This window comes from Enhydra lutris, unplaced genomic scaffold, assembly GCF_002288905.1.
Source record: "Enhydra lutris kenyoni isolate GAN:26980312 unplaced genomic scaffold, ASM228890v2 scaffoldscaffold34, whole genome shotgun sequence".
Classification (NCBI taxonomy): Eukaryota; Metazoa; Chordata; class Mammalia; order Carnivora; family Mustelidae; genus Enhydra; species Enhydra lutris.
In genome coordinates this window covers 3,003,698-3,021,415 of record NW_019154118.1, presented here as the reverse complement: position 1 = coordinate 3,021,415, position 17,718 = coordinate 3,003,698, and the positions used below count along the sequence as shown (strand labels likewise).

Here is a 17,718-nt window from a genome sequence, read left to right as displayed (position 1 = left end):
GGCTGAAAAGTACAGCCATTTCTAGACCTGATCCTTTGAGCCGGGAGATTGTCTAGGGACCTGGTGCCATTTTTCCCAAGAGAGAGAATTTTGATCACAGAAGCTCACAAAGAAGGCAGACTTGCAAAAGACTTAATTGGCCTTCTCTTTTGTTCAGTAACAGAACCCAGGGTGTTTTAAGAACGTGAGGTCAACCCCAGGAACAGGGAGCAACTTGGTGTTGAACACAGGAAAGAGCATACAGTATAGAATCGAATGGAGCTGCATGGGATTCCTAACCCTGCTGATCTCTACATTGTGCCTCTGAACTACAGAGAGGATAATACATCATTCCTGAGGTTGTTTTGGATATTATATGAATTAGTACATGTGAAAGCTCCCAGCTCCTTGTGTGATTTCAATAAACACATCAGTGTTAGAAGCTTTTGGCCCTTGCTCTGCCTCCCCACCCCTGGCCTTATGCACACATTGCCGCCGTTGTGATGTTACTGTAGTAGGAATGAATCTGCTAAAATATCATTAACCTGTGGACTTCACTGTGTGAAAACAAAAAGCATATTCACAAGACAGTTGTCTTCGCCACCCCTGGCACCTTCGACTTCCTATCTTACTCTCTTCCTCAGCAGTTTCAAGTTCCTTGAGGTAAGAATTAAGAGGAGGGAGGGGGCAGGCTGAGCAGCGCTGAAACTGCCCACAGAACAGATCAGTACAGGAAAGAGCGAGGCCGGGACAATAGAGAATTCTGTAAGTAACTCAACAAGGAATTGACATCAAAGGGACACATTCAAACAAGCAGACGGACTCAGGTACTGGAGCCACCGGCACACGAGGTGGGAAATAACAGACAGGGAGAAGTCACAAATGGGGTGTCCATGCTGCCTGCCGCAGCTCTGAGACTGGGACCCTGGCTTCATCAAGAGAAGAACGGCGCCTTTGTATCTCAGAACCTCCGATGAGTCCCTTTACCGTCCTCGCTGACTCAACCATGCAGCTTTTTCTCTAATAAGCTGAATCCCCTGAGACCTTTACCTATAAAGAGACAGAAACTAAAGTAATCTGGTCTTGTAACCAGAGCAACCGTCTTTGCAGGGAACAAGAGAGAGAAGGGTGCCAGAGCAGGCTCCCTGGGTACAGCCAGACTGCCTTCTTCCTCAGACAGACAACCAACCCAGAGAGCACACCATGCAGGGCCCACGCATCAGGGAATTGAAAGACATCCTCTGTGCATTTGTAGTTGGTTTGTTCATGCTCTAGCGACTGCATGGAGGCAAGGGAAAAAAGGGAGAAGGAAGTGGTTATTATTGAACCCTTAGGAGCTGGACATTTTTCTAGGTACTTCACATGTTTTATTTCATGTGATCTTAACAAATAATCAGAGAACATGGTATTTAAGCAGAACCATCCCTTACACTTCTCCCTCTGGACCATCGTGTGTGGTAGATGTGGTAAGACAGCCAGAAAGTGAATGAAATAAATTGATTTATCAGCTACTTGTTTGAGCTAAGTACCTACAGGCCAGGAATGTGCTAGCTACTTCCCTGCTGCACCACCCTCTCTTACACATCTCACAGCAGTATTGCTAGTGCTACTTTGCAGTTGAGCAAACAGAGACTGCGAGCGGTTATACTCTAAACTCACAGGCAACTAGTGTATGGGAGAATCAGGATTTGAACCAAGCTCTTTCTCACTTGCAGATCTTGTTACCTCACCCAAAGCAGCATAAACTTACGGGCACAAACTCACATGGCTCCATGTTGACATAGACCCATAGACCCACCGGCCGCCAGATGCTGAAAGTGTTGTTTTTTTTTTTTTAAAGATTCTATTTATTTATTTGAGAGAGAGACAGTGAGAGAGATCATGAGCGAGGAGAAGGTCAGAGAGAGAAGCAGACTCCCCGCGGAGCCGGGAGCCCGATGCGGGACTCGATCCCGGGACTCTGGGATCACGACGCTGAAAGTGTTTTTTTTTTTTTTTTTTAATTTTATTTTTCATAAACATATAATATCTTTTTATCCCCAGGGGTACAGGTCTGTGAATCGCCAGGTTTACACACTTCACAGCACTCGCTGAAAGTGTTTTGATGAGACGCAGCCTTCCCTAGTCTTAGGAGGGCCACTCTGGGATCATTGGGCAAAAAAATAGAACAGAGGTAGAATTATATCTATATCCTCAAGTCATTCAAATGGAATGTATTCCTCTTAGTGGTAGCTATCTGATGAGGTTTAGAAGCTTAAGCACCTTTCTGAAATTTGTTTGCAAGCAAGTGAGCATCAGATAATATGATAACACAAAAAGGATTTGCCTCACTGTAACATAAGAAATGAATTATAATAAAACACGTTCAAACATTCTCAGTGCCCAGCTATTCTCTCATCCTCCAGGGAAGAGTGGTTTGGCTCTTTGCAATTGACTTGAGAAGTGCCAAATCCCATCTGGGTGGTGGGACAGCTGTGCCATTCCCCTCCTTCCTCGCTTAAATCATCTGTTACTTCCTGGCTGCCTAATCAGAGAACTGCTCCTCTGCCCTTCTATCACAACAAGCAATAAAAACAGTACCTTTGTAAGACAAAATCAAGATACAGGGGAAATGGAGGATGAGAAATGAATTGCAGATGATCCAAGAAGCTAGAGTTCCTATGGAATTAAAGTGGAAGGCACAGGAAGGAAATCAGGCCTCCCTTGTTGATGATGATGGATATGATTAGATGACTCAGGAAAATGCTGATGGTGCTTAAACCTCTCCACCTGGAAGTTCTAAGGATGCTTGAAAACACATGTATCAAAAACTGGTTGGGACATCCTCCTCCTCCTAATTTTTAGAATCATAGAATGATACTATCTTCTACCCTGTTGGCTGAATTGGAAACGTGGATTATTCCCCATATTTCACATTCCCTGTCACCCTGTGCATCTAATCCTTCTCATTTACCCCCGAAAATCATCCTGGCTTGCCTGCTTCTTCTTAATATCCCTCGTGATTTCTCACCTAAATTATTTAAATTGCTCCTAACATGTGTCTCCCTTGCCAGTTAGACCAATGTCCATTAATCCACCCTCTGTCGCAGTGATCTTTCCAAATTACAATCCGATCTAGCCACTCTTCTGATGAAATCCTTCTATGTCTACCCTTTCTCTTTTAGGACAAATCCCAACAACTCATAATTTCTTATAAAATTTTTAAGGTCCTCACCCCTGCATACCCATTCTGCCTTGCCAACTGCCATTCTGCCTTTGCTCTCACCTCTCCTGGGAAAATCTACACTTGAGTTTCTCGACCTTGACGTGCTTCTCATGCCTGCATGTGTACATCAAGGATCATCCTCTGCGTCACTCACTTGTTCCTCTTCCCTCCTTTTTTTTTTTTTTTAAAGTAATTTCTTCGTCTTCTTTTTGACACTTCTGAAAGGGTTCCTTGAGCTCTAGTTTCTGGTCATGAGCCCTCTTCTGGGCACCTCTAGCACTTGAACAACACCTAGTATGTTGGGCTATAGTTTTAAATCCTCCACTAGACTCCACTAGAGACCTCTTGGAATACAGATACTTTGTCTCTCCTGTATGTACCCTCAAGTAATTGTCAGATATTACCTATCCAATACACATTTATTAGATTGGGATTTAAAATTTTTCTCTTTTTTTGCAAAATTCCTTTGGGAGTCCACCAAAAATCTTCCCATTTTCCAGATTTGCATCCTTAAATAATCTAGACTCAGAGAATTATTTCTCATTTTTAAAACCTCAGCTAATAAACATATCTTTTCTTCTTTTTTAAAGAAGCAAACACAGTGAAAATTATGTTTTGTAGCAGCTCAGGAAAGTGAAGACATTGAGGGAAAGCTGAAGGAAGAAACAGAAGAAAAAGGTAATGTTTACTTTGCAACTAATATGTACCACTTAATTTGTTAAACATCCTTACCTATTCACATCCAATAAGGTCATGGTCAGTCTTCTAACGTAGATATTATGACCAGTGTTTTAATGAAGATAAGACTGAAGTCCAGAGTGCATAAAAAATTGGTCCAAGGCAATATAACTTGTAACTTGTGACATCAGAGTGTAAAGATTAGTTTCTTCAAACTACATCACACTATGTCCCTGAAGAGAAAATACGTGGTTTGAGTACATAAACTAAACAAAATAAAACATGTCTTACAGGATATAGAAAATAATGAAGAGGCAAAAACTGTAAATATTCTTACTTTTGAAATAAGAGACGCTGCTAAACATTTAAATGCAAATGAGCCAGGTATTCCATCCTAAATCCTTGAGTTATAGGTAAGTCTAGTCTAGAGAAACTCAGTTTAGAGGAAACTATTCAGCAAGTTCACATTTAATCTCCACCTCTCCCTCTTTAAGTCTCTGATACGTCCATATTCGCAGTCATTGTTTTCTCTTCCCCTCAGGTAAAAGTCTCCTGGAGCTTTGAGATCCAATAGAAGTCAATATGTTCTATAATCCCATGTGGAAATGAAAGTTTATATTCTAACCAGAGTTGACATTCTAGGTGGTACATCTCCCTCTCTGGAGCATTGTATGTCAACTTTATCTCCAGTTGGGTAGTGTGGTCCTTTGGACATTTACAGTTGAACTCCTGTCATGGTACTCATTCATCCAACAGATATCTTTCACACTATCAATAAATACTTGAACACTGAATGTGCCCGGGTCCTGGTATCCCACTTATTTTTGTAGTAAGTCTGTTCACCACATCCACTGTCTATATTAGCTGCCTATTTTCCAGCTTTTCATCCCTAAGGGATAAAAGTAGCTTCCTAATCATTTCCCAATATTTGCTTCCACTGTACTTATTTTCTCATATCTGTATCATAATACTTGCAATATTATACTGTAATTTTCTTTTTATATAGCTGTTTTCACATCTTAGATATGAGCTTCTTAAGGGGAGTTCCTCACTAAATGCAAGGTATGAACAAATGAATAAACGGAAAAAAATAAAGAAAAAAAAGAAGGATTTCCTACTGATCAAATGAACATGTTCCACAAAAGTAGCATCTTTGTAGTTTGAAGGTTTTGGTTTTCAAAACTGATCATAAGATTTGGTACTAGTTAACACCCCCCTCCAAATTTTTATTAAAATAATTTATGCAACAGAAAATCAAAGAGAAAAGAAGGCATGGTTGTCAACTGAGGTCTCTCCTGCCTATTTCCTCAACCATTTGTTTTGTTCATTGAAGACTGCATTCCCACTGTTAGAAAATTAAACATCGACATCTGTTCATCTGGGTGTTTCCACTCTGCTCCCAATTCTCCATCCTTTTCCTACTGTATCATATCCTGATAGGAACAAGTATGCCCTTCATATATTTCCTAAAGCCCTTCTCTCTATAGGTGTTTTAATGGGGTGTATTTTGGGTGAAGATAAAAATGTATCCAATCATTTGGCTTCTGTGCTTAAGAATAACTAGATAGAGCCTCACTTGCAGAATGAAGAGATAACAGCAAAGATTTTCATTACCTGGAAGTGGCTTGGTAAATAAGTATGTCTGCTGAAGGCTAGTTGGGGATGCTTGGTGGATGGATTGACAGGTAAGGGAAAGATAGATGGCTTAAATAAGTAGATGGGAACAGTAATATGATGGAAGTGCATGAGTACATAGATAGAATAAGGGTTAGATAAATGGGGAAATAATATGTGAATGAAGAGGTGAGTGGTTCACTGATGGAAGAATAAATTGGTACACAGAAGACTGATGGAGCTGAGTGGCCAGATGGAATGAAAGACCAATGAATGCCTATGCCAGCAGGAGAGCCACTAGGTGTGTAAATGTTGTGGTATGAACAGAAGCAGGAGACTGTCGGGTGTGGATGGGAAGAGGATGAGTAAAAGGAAGGAAGAAGAGACAGGAAAGGGGAGCACTAAAGGTATTACGATGATGAGGGGACCTGGAATTTGTTTCCCTGATAAGTCATAATTTTACACCGTGTCTGAGGAAATGGGAAACTCTCAATCATTGGTACCACCATTTCCTTGGGATTTTAATTTACAAAAAACATGACCTAGTCTATCAAGTTCTCCATGCTTCATCTGCTGTGGGGGAAACTGAGTTTTAAAAGGTTGGGAATGAGCCCTTGTCTACCAGGAACTCAATAAGAAATAAGCCTCATAAATCTAGCTCAGGGTCTTCGTCAGAAGAGCTAGCCATGCTGTAAAGTCAACTGAAGAATTTTAACCCAGTTTCTCTGATTTCCAAAACTATAATTAACCATTGGTCCTAGGCTTTATTAGGGGGTAGTCATGATAAATCCTGTAATTGAAAGAGAAACAAAAACTGTCCTGAGAGTTTTGAACTAGAACATACTAACAAGTATAAATCCACAAATGATGCAGATGAGGAATCAAAGAGAAGCAAGGTCAAGTGTCCAGCCCAAGAAGACATATTTAGTTAATGGCAGAACTAGGAAGGGTTAGCTGATGTATAAAGATGAGCTAGGTGAGTTGTAAGAAACAGGTTAATATCCATTTCTTCAGAAAAGCAGATTGGCGTGTGATGAAGGTAGAGGTGTTGGAGTTTTCTTGAAAGAGAAGTCTGTTTCAGAAAAGGCAATCAGAGGAAGTTTCTTCTCCAGGTCCCTTTCTTAGGCTATTTCCCATATGTATAGAACAATAAACCTAAGATGGAGAGACAATACAATGACATACACTTTTAAGAATAAATGTACAGCATAGTCACCATATTTTCTCATGCTTACTCTTGCCAGTGTGTTCTTAATTCAGTGGATTCAAGCCATAGGAACTGTTAAGGAGTGTCTAAACTAAGCAGAATCTGGTCATTATTTTTCTGAAACTTCTGATCTCATTTTCACTTAAGTTAATAAATAATTTACACTTTGAGGTTGCAGCTACATTTTGTATTACTTGTAAATGGCATAGATACTTGATATATAGGTATAACATGGAAAATACCTAGACTGCCTTTGCACGCACATGCATATGTATGTGTGTGTGTGTGTGTGTGTGTGTGTGTGTGTGTGTGTGTGTGAGAGAGAGAGAGAGAGAGAGAGAGAGAAAGAGATAACCACTCAGTTTTTTGACTATATCTACTCCCCAAAGCCTAAAACACACATATGAAAGTAGCATGTGGGAAAAACGTAGCCTGCTTTTCTCCATTCCTGGATACTCAGTAAGATGTCCTAATAAACAGCCCCCTGAAAGTTACAAATTTCTTTGAACTTTATTGATACACTGCACAATCACAACCATCTCGTATTCATCCTGAATTAGAAAAGGTTACAACTACAATGTAACATGCACAAAATTCAGGTAGTATATTCACCCTTAATACAATTATTGACAGAAATCAAGTCTTCATTGATTTTTGAAGGAAAAAATAAGAAAGAAAATAAAAGAAAAAAACTCTAGAAGTTATACTCTTCTATCATGTGATAATTTTTTAAAGCATTTGAACATAGATTTGTTTTAAGGATAATTGTGAGAATGGGCACACCCATTGTCTGACACAGCTATAACGGCACCATTGATAAGTCATATAAATTTTTTTTTAATCTAGAGGACTCTGAAATTGACAGATACATTTTCGTACACCCACACATTCCTCACAACTGCACTTTACATGTCACAAAAATTTTTGAATGTTTAAAAATGCTCCCTTTAACTAACACAAGGGCAGTTATTATTACTTATCATTGCTATTATGGATAACCTTATAAATCTGCCAATAATGTGGAATGTGGCCCTAGAAGGATAGTAGAGGGTTCACAATCTTTCTTTCTTCACTTAGTGGCATGGAACAACTGTATGCCTTTAAAAGGGCACCATTGAAAGAAACAAAAAGGAAGCTATTTCAAAATACTGGAAATGAGGCTTAACTGCTTACTTTCAGGAAGAAGACAATGGTGCCTAATTAAGTCCACTCCACATTCCTTTGGACTCCAAGGATCCTGCACCTGAAGGTTAAATTACACTAGTTCAGCTCTGTCTTGCTGCCCCATCTTTTAATTGCAAATCTATTTCTTCCTCCTTTCATTTACTTCTCTTCTCTTAAGTAAGAAATGAGGGAAATGAGACTGACATTTTTATTTGTTTGTTCTTAGTGATCATTAGGAGTTCTCATCATATGGTATCTTTTGAAAATGTTGTTTTCCTAGTTACACACCTGTGAAGTTTTACTGCAACTGCTCAAACTTATTTGTCTTAAAATCAAAAGGGAAGCTTTGGATAGTAGAAGAGGCTGTTGGGTATAAGTTCTGAGGAATAGAGCTTGTGTGAAATTAAAAAAAAAAATTCTCACTATTGGAGTAAAAGATAAAAAGGTGAATTTGCAAATGAATTTTATGCCCCTTTCCCCAGTTCCAAATAGATTAAGCTTTAAAAGCTTTTTTTGAGGGGGGAAATGGGGAGGGGAGATGGGCTAGTTCTAGATGAGGACTCAAGGTCAAATTGGAAAAGATGACCCCACCCCCACATCCCACCTCAACCTCAGCCATTACTCCCCTCCTTTTACTGATGGGGCTTATGACATCCATATACAACTCCAGAGAAGACATTCCCTTTGGCACTGGAAGCACCAACCACCACTAGAGCTTTCCATTTACAGTCACTCCTGATGCAATGGCTGCAATAAGCTTTCTTTGAGACTAACTGCTCACTGTGAGGTTCTCCACTCTTTCACATAAGAGTCCTTCTAACATAAGTAGAACTTGCTAACACCTCCCTGTTGAGTTCAAATTGACTGGCTCCATACAGAAACAGTTTGTTACATATAGCCTCAGTTGTGAAGTTTCTGGAGTCCCAAAGCGCCCTTCCCTCCCAGACTTTGAGAAGGAACTGCCCAACCTGTGGAATGTATCAACTAATATGAGGCACAGGTTTCAGGAAACAAAGACTAAGGCCTCTTTTTGATACAAAGCCTTACCTCTCCTTCTGTCCCATCCCGCCTAGCACAGTTGCAGAACGGCCATGTACAACACCCTCTGTGTAACATAAATGTGTGTTTTGACCACTGCTCACGTATACGTCCCTTCTCCCCCACTTAAAACAAAAATGAGAAAAACTAAACACACTTGCTTAGATTTGCAAATGACTATATCAGGCACTTGACATTAAACTACCAAAAAACAAGCTTGGCCATAGCCTTAAAACTAGCACTTTCATTGGCATTACTTTGGTGGAAATATTTATTAATTGTGTTTTGGGAAGGGGGGAGGTTTCAGAGTAACTACATTGCTGAATTTCTCTCACCTAATCTCCTGGTAAGTCTTATTTGGTTTCCTTCCCATGTGGAAAGCCTATGAAGAGTTAATGGTTGTTCAGAGTTTTGTTCATCTTCTTTTTTCCCAGGCCCCAATCCCTACCATTGGCACCTTGAGGAAAAAAAAAAAAAACTATCCAGCAGGTTTTATCAATCTACCCTCATATGGGAAGTTGAAAAAGCATATGTGAGTGTGGATATTGTCTTTAGTAAGCATTTAATGTTCTATGTGCTTCAAATGTTGGGTGATGGCTACTATTCTACAGAGCCATCTCCATGACAGTAACCCAAACAACACAAAGGCTGGAGTATGTCTAAAGCAAAGAAGAGCCATTTTCTTTCCTAATGCCCAGTTTCCTTGGGTCTTATTTACTTGATTTTCTTTATCTCAGACAGATGAGGATTGACTGTAGGATTTTTTTCCCTCTGAAACATGGCTGGAATAGGCAATCACCAGAAATTTTTCCTGGTATCCAGTGGAAGAGGGCAGCACAGAGTTCCATAATTACTCTGAGACCCAACCTCAATATTGTGTTCAGAAGGTTCTGATGATCTTCCTGGTCAAAGAAGGATGGGTCCCTTCCTCAAGAACAAGTCTTGGCATGAAGAACGTGTTTAGCTTGTCCATTATAAGCACTGTGTTCTCCAAAACCATCCACTCCCCAGAGCCTCCACGTTTATTTTACTCGAAAGTAACACATTTATTATCAGTAGAACACTCAAATGACACATTTAATTCCCATACCAATGTCTGACACCAACCCGACTCCAGGTGCTGAAAGCGATGACAGATCTGAAACATTGAGGTCCGACCTTTAATTCTGACTTTGTGTCTGCTCATGATTGTCCCTGGAACTTGGAATCAATACACTGCTTTTGGCACATCATTTATGTTCCCAGAATCTGGCTCCTGGCAGCTCACTAGGAAATGCAGATGTCTGTTTACAGCTGGCAAATGTAATATTAATTCCACTCATACTAGCTCCAACACTTACGAAAGTGCCTAGCTTTCTGCATGCCAAGACTACCTACATTTTTATTTATGTATCTATTTATGCATGTATATATATCTAAGTATATATTCCCCCACTGTGTATGTCATGTTCATGTGCCATTATGGACAAAACAAAGAGACCGCTTATATTGGAGGAAGAAGATCAATTAAGCATTAAGGGAATGGAGCTCTATAAAGCTCATATTTATTTAGACTGTGGACCTGAATGTTTTCCAACTGAGGCAGGGCAGGCCTGTGAGACAGTCACCATTGATGCTTCTTTCTCATGCTCTTAGTAGGTCAGCCCTTGGGGCACAGGTAAAAAGGGGCGCAACCTTGCATGGTTTTCAATAGCATTCTTCTGGATTACGGGCACCCTTGCTGGCCGAGTCCTTCTGGTCCCAAGATATGATGCAGAAATGTCCGGTCAGCTCTTGTTTGTCTTCTGGAACTGCTTTGAACATGGAACACTGAGGACATTCTTCCCCAAAGCTACTAGAGAAGCAGCCTGTATCAGAGGAAATTGTGTGTCATTTACACGTTCCCCTCCTGTTTGCAGTGTTGTGTTAATCAAGTGCTTGGAAATTAAGTCAGTTGCTCAAGTGCCCTCAGCTCAGAAGAGCTTCCTGAAACAAATACCAGAGTTGTCAACACACCCGCCATGTAATTGGCTTCCATCAGCTTTTTACGGGATAGTTTTCAAACAGATTAAACCAAAACTGGAGCAGGGGAGGAGACAATAGCTGAAGTCATTGCACTCAGGTGGACTTCTCTCTTCACACTGCAGGGACAGACATGTGTTTCCTCTCTATGTTCTTGCTATTAAGAAAAGCCATCCATGGAGCAAGTCCCGTAGGTTCCCGACATACACTTTCTTGAAAGGCTGAGAAAAACATGAAGGTTGCCCCCTTGGTCCTTCAAGTGTGAAAGGAAAAAAATGAAAACAAAAACAAAACAAAACAAAAAACCATAGTATTGATCAAGGCTTTTCCAGGGCTGATATGTTTCCCAAGAAGATGTTTTTGGAAACATAGTCTCTTCTGGGAATAGTGAGTGACTGATCCTTAGATTGCTACTTTGGTCCATCTGTTAATAGCATCTACTTTGGATGGATAGGATACCATGTTCCAAAGAGTCCTTGACATATTGCTTGTCTATGTTGTTAGCCTGTAAGACCATTGGCTTTCATAACAAAGTCGATAGGTATTTTTGAAGTTGCAATGTCTGCTGAAGATAGAGTACAAACAAATAAAATGGAAGAGACCTGATATGATTAGAAATTAATATGGTGATGAATTGATAGTGAGTAGTAGGGAAAGAAATAGAAAGTGTTAGATAATTACATTGATAGATTGATGAATGGAGTAAATAGATTGCTACAGAGGAAGATGGGTGGGTAGATAATTGGAGGGAGAGATAAATCAAATAATTGAGTAGATGGATAATCATATGATTACTTCAATAGCTTGATAAACCCTAAATAATCAGCCATCTATGGATTTTTTTTTTTAATGAGTTAGACAACAGTTTTTAAAGAGAAGTACTATCCTCAAAATGCTTCCCCCTTTTTTGGTCAAGTGACTTCTAATCTTTTACTTTTAGGTTGTGTGCAGAGCCCCAAACCTCTAATTTCTATAGCTGATAGAGAAAGCAAATAGGGCAGAATGGCTAGAGAAGGAGACAAGAAAATAAAATATATATATGTATGGATATGGGTATATTGAGATATCTTCCCAGAAAGAAAGGATGTGAACCCGAATGTAATTAGATAATAATAAGCATGAAGAGAGGGATATGTACACTATAATAAGAAAAATGATCCCAAGCTTAAAAGACACCAATAATAGGACACTTGGATATAACTCTTGCTGTGCACTACATTATAAGTCAAGTTGTGTCTTCAGGGTGTTTATCATGAGGCACATTTTTGCCCAAATGGAGCTTATGGTTTGGTGTGTAGGGGGAGGGGAGGTTGGTAGTGATGATGATGGGGAGAGGAGCAGAGGAAAGGGAAGGGCCAAGGTAGCAGGGGCAGATTCTATTTTTGGACACACCAATGAATGATTATCCTACACATGGTAGAACCCTGCCCACCCCTCCTCCCCACCCCACTCATTCAAACTAGAGGAAAAAATCAAATAAATCAAACTCCCCCAAAAGAAATCAAGAAGAAGAACAGAATCAAACAAACAAAAAGCCCAAACTGGTTTGCCCTCCGCAGTGTAGATTAAAGTCTGTGATATGGAGAAGCAGGCGTTGCTCAGAGGACCTATGATTTCTTATCAAAACTTGATGAAGAAGTGGGCAAAGAGGGTCCCTGATAGCCAGAGACAAGCCAGTGCTCTAGAAGCCGAGTTTACACCATCAATGACTGCTCCAGGCCCTGTGTAGGGGAAAGAGAGACAGATCCATTAGCATGCACCCAAAGGGTACCGTAATTATTCCCTGACAAGCATATATATAGACATGCTTCTCTGTGAGCATTCCCCCATCTCCCACGTCCCACCATTGATCCTTACAAATCTGGACAAATGGAAAACACCCATTGAGAGTATTTAGAAACCCAAAGGGGTAACTCACTGAAGTACCTTAAGCACTATAGCCTGCTCTCAAAGACAGGTTTAAAAAATAAAAGGGGTGGAGGGAGGCATTGGCGTTCAGATAGGCCTATGGGCTAAAAAGTTAGGGCAGCAGTTAGGGCTAAATGGTATGGCATGATGTTACTTTGCAAGTAGTACTGTGCTCTAACTGTGGAGATGGTGTCCACGACAGATAGGAATAGGAAGGGGAGGGCAGGCATGGGGCATGGGGACAGCTCATGGTGGAGAGAAGTAGGTAGGGGAAAGAAAGCAAAAGGAATGGAAACACATTGTGAGCAGCAGGATTCTAGGTGTTTGTGTGGCCAACTTTTCATCCTGTGTAACAGGTATTGTGAAGGCTCTTCCTGAGGTAGCTGAGGAAGAATCGATAATTATACTCAAGAGTTTTAAAGACTATGACTGGGTTTATTGCATCAGTCAGCAGTGACTCTCTGGAGTCCACAAAGAAGACTCTGTGTTCTTTCCAAATGGACCCCTAATGGTGCAGCCTGATAAAGTTCTCCCTTCACCCTTTCTTCTGGTCTCTCTGGCCCTTTTACATGCCATAGAGAGCCACCCATGCTCCATTATAAAACAAGACCTTTGAGTCACAAGTGTTGCTCTTTTCACTTCACCTACCACCCTCGAGAAGACAAATCACATGACGTGGGATTGCCAAACCTGTGCTAAGGACCCAGGCAAGTGTGTCAGGGTCTAATTCACCTTTGCATTTCTCCATCATCTTTATTTGAAAGCCATAAGAAATTGGAGTGATAAGCAAGACCAGTAGCTAGCAAGCAGAGAGTAGGGAACATGGAAACAAGAATAACACAAGGGGTGAGAAGCCATCAAGAGACATTCCTGTAGAGCCAGTGACAAAGAAAAGGAGTTTGCAAATAAGACAAGCATGCCTCTTTGCCTTCTCAAGCCAGGACTTCCTTTGCTTTGAGAAGCAAACTGGCTTATTGAAAATAAGTACGATTAATTTAAGAAGAAAAAATGGTGCAGGGTTCTCCTCAAGACAGAACTGTAATCATTCAGCTTGCTTGTCAGTGTGATGGTGTGGATCCCTGCCTTGCCTAGGAAGAGACTGATGCTAACCTTCTTCTTGGGGAAGTATAAGCTTCTCACTTCAGCAATGAGCACAGAACTGTTCCAAGTCCAGGAATTTCCACATGGATACCTTTTCTTCCTCAGATTTCCAGTGTATACGATTCTATTGACAATTCTATTTTGATGGCTTGAGAGTCTGGCTCATTGTCCTCTGCATTTTTGTTATAGAATATTCACAGACAAGGGCAGGATCCAGGCACAAGCCCAGTGCTATCATCCCCATGAAGGCTTCATACATATTTATGAAAGTAGCCTGACTCTGGGGCCTCCACCAGTCAAGAAATATATCTTAAGGAACCATACTGGCTTATAGAATGTACTGAGTTGAAAAATGCCCAAGCTGGAGCTCAAGGTAATTCTCTATATTATCTTCCTCAAAAGATAGATTTAGATATTCAAATGAGTCCATAAAGAAATGACCAATGCAGATTGGTAAAGCATATGTTTCCTTTAAAGTATCTAGCTCTCTCTGTCAGTAAATAGATATTGATATAGATAGATAAATACTTTTATAGAAACATACATGTCTAACAAATCTGCATTGCTTATTTCTTTATGAACTCATTAGAACATCTAAATCACTTACCTTTTAAAGAAGATAGATAGATTTAAAAAAAAGAGAGAATATACATTAAACTAATTATATGTATTTCTTTGTCTAATTCATGATGTTGATATTATTAAGAAACAACTGAAGGCCTAATAAGTTCCACTCCAGAGAGGCAGAGATCTTTAGTGTAGGAATCACTTTGTTCCAAGTTCTACCAGTGTATTTAAGCATTTCTTTGGATGTCATGCTACCAGCAGAAGGTTGGATATCGCTAAAACAAAGAAGAAAAAAGCAGTATATGGGGAAGGCAAAGCATGAAGGGTGAGGTACAGAGAGAGAAGGAGGCAGAATCATAAAGAGAAATGAGTCTTTCTGGTGGTGCGTGGCAGTTGCAATAAGATGTTCATTGCTGATCAGGCAGAGGTTTGTAGCCACAGTTAAACTTCAGTTCTGGAGTGTTCCATAGAGTAGAAACCGTGAGGGTGACTTAGCAGGCATAAAGACTGCTCAGCTTGCTTAGGATGATGATGGTAACATGTATTTATGTTGTGCTCTCTCTGTGGCAAGTGTGATTCTTTTTTTTTTTTTAAGATTATTTATTTATTTGACAGAGAGAGAGAGAGAGAGGTCACAAGTAGGCAGAGAGGCAGGCAGAGAGAGAGGGGAAGCAGGATCCCCACCGAGTGGAGAGCCCGATGCGGGGCTCGATCCCAGGACCCTGAGACCATGACCTGAGCTCAAGGCAGAGGCTTAAACCACTGAGCCACCCAGGTGCCCCATGTGGCAAGTGTGATTCTAAATGTTAAACATATATTAACTCATTTAATCTTCACAAAATGCTATGAGCTGTGTACTACTGCCATTCTCATTTTATAAATGGAGAAACTAAAGACCAGAACAGTTAAGTGCTTTGCTATGGTCACCCAACTTATCTGCGGGCTGAATTAGAACTGAGTGACTCTGTCTACAAAGTCTATACCCTGGATTGTTACAACTTGACTTCCTTTCTGTGGAAAATTACCATTTGTGCATGTTTTCCAAAGACACAACAACACCTAGTGAGAAGAATAATTGGCTAGGAATCTGGAGATCCAATTTCTCTGTGATTCTGCTGCTCCCTAGATGAACGGTATCCCCTCTCTGGCCTTGGTTCTCCCATCTACAAAAGGAGAGGAGGTTGGGATTGATGACCCCTGAGGCTCTTCTCCTATTAGCATTTTGAGTTATTGTAGGAACGGAAACTACATCTGGTACTATAAGGGACAGCTGGTGAGCAGCCAGATGGCCCTTTCCAGTTGGTGCAAAACCATCACCACTCTGGGTTTTTGCATCTCACATTGTCATCTCCTGAGAGCAAGAGGGCACCAAGCATTTCTGGGCCCCCAAATTTCTTTTTCTGTGGTCACTCTTTCTGTGCAGCTTTAAGGAGCTTTATTCTTTAGCCAATATGAGGATCCCTGCTTTAATGTATCAGACAATATGGCAATTTAATGCCAAAGTGCCTTTAGTCAGTCAGTCTATGAGCAATGTCTGAGCTAGTCTGACCAACGAGGTAATGTAATCCAATATAATAGAGATTAAAATGAACATCGCTTTCCTCATATGGATCCTGCACACATTTGAGATTTGGCAGCTGGGCTAAATGCCAGGACACCAAGGGACCTATAAGAGGGTTCTTGGATTTTGTTCAGCACAGGAAGTGAGGCTCACATCTGTGTACCATTCTCTAGGTTGGAGGAATGTGAGATACAAACTATCAGCTATGAACTGATTTTTTAATAACATCATTGCAGTAACCCTGATGGTACTATTAATGAGGAAAAGAAAGCATTTAGTTTGTGTCTCTCCCTTAGGGTTTCTGTATTGTAAGGCCACTCACCTGATTGGTCATAGGCTTCTTTGTGCTTTAATATAGATTACCACTGTTCAGCTAATTGGAGTGTTTCCACAAACACTTGGGGCTCACTTTTGGTCCCTTGGGCTGGTAGGAGGCTTTTGCAAAAGTTAGCTCAATGAATCTGTTAAAGGAAGGACATGCTACTGGAGGAACAGTGAGCTGAGCTGAACCGTGGTAGTCCTAAAGCTTGAACACACATCCTCAAGATATCAAGCTGACTATGGTTTTCCTATACCTTGGTTTCTTCAAGTAACAACAGCGACATTAACTTGGTACCCAAGATAATACTAGCTTTAATTTCAATAAACATGGTCAGGAATTCAAGTGGTGCTTTCCTCTTCTTCCTCCTCCCCCACCCCTTACTTTTCTTCTTCCCCCTCCTTCTTGGTGGAAATAGGGAGAAAGTTAGTTCTTATCTCAAATTTAGAATCCAGAACTTGGAAACACGAAGTGAATTTTCAATTGTGTGTTATGCTGTGGAACACTAACCCTGAAATGCACCTAGATGAAGGACAAGGGTGTGAAGGAAAGATGAGACTGAATGTCTAAGAAGCCATGTCCCTGAATGAACAGGTAGAGTATATGTCTCCTATGAACCTTAAGGAAGGTTTTGGATGCATCTGTACCCCTTGTGTTGCTCTCTTGCCTTTGCAGCCCAAACATCCTTTGAGATAAAGTCCGTGACCACTGCAAAAGTGTACTAATCTTAGCAACTTTGGAGTCAGACCAATATGGGTTTAAATCTTGACTCTGTGGCCTGCCAGCTATGTGATCTCATACAAAGTACTTTCAGTTTTCTTACTGAAAATACAGGCAATAATACTGAGTTTACAGGATAAAGAGTCAGAGTGATTAGTACAGTACCTGGTACATTGTAGTCATGTGATCATGGGAAACACCTCTGTGGAGCTTTCACACCCTCCACCTTCCACTTCTTAGTTAAAGCTAATATATGCTTATTTTAATCTTTCCCAAATATTTTGAACCCTAGGTGAGGTTTTGCTGGTGACAGAATGAAGAAGTGAGATCATGAGATAAGGGGTTTGTTGCTGAGTGATGCTGTTGGCCATTAGGTGAGATTGGGAAGATATGGGGCATCCAGGAGAGTGATGGAGACATCCAGATCTAAGCTCCTTCCTAAGCAAGGTCCAAGGGCAAAGGACCAGTCTTGCAAGGGTAAGGGACCCCACACTAGCCTCAGAGACCCAGAGCCATTCACTCCGCAAGTATTGATTGGGAAGCTGTTGTGACCAGTCTCTGTTTTCAGAGAGAAAGGACGACACAGTCTCTGCTTTCACAGAGCTTACACTTTAATAGAAACTGGAATAACATTTCTTCTAGTCTAAATCAGTTAA

At 40.7% G+C, this 17,718-nt stretch overlaps 1 protein-coding gene across 3 annotated transcripts in view; it reads right to left on the bottom strand.

Moving 5' to 3' along the window:
- Positions 1–9,706: 9,706 nt before the first annotated feature.
- The window catches only part of LOC111153862 (opioid binding protein/cell adhesion molecule like), a 510,446-nt gene continuing 502,434 nt past the window's right edge, over positions 9,707–17,718 (bottom strand). For 2 of the 3 annotated variants that reach the window (XM_022513131.1, XM_022513133.1), the window contains one exon: positions 11,735–12,607. In XM_022513131.1, the coding sequence (XP_022368839.1) occupies positions 12,507–12,607 (101 nt within the window). In that variant the 3' untranslated portion in view covers positions 11,735–12,506. Of the gene's footprint in view, positions 12,608–17,718 lie in introns of all 3 variants that reach the window. The other variant, XM_022513132.1, reaches the window with a different exon arrangement.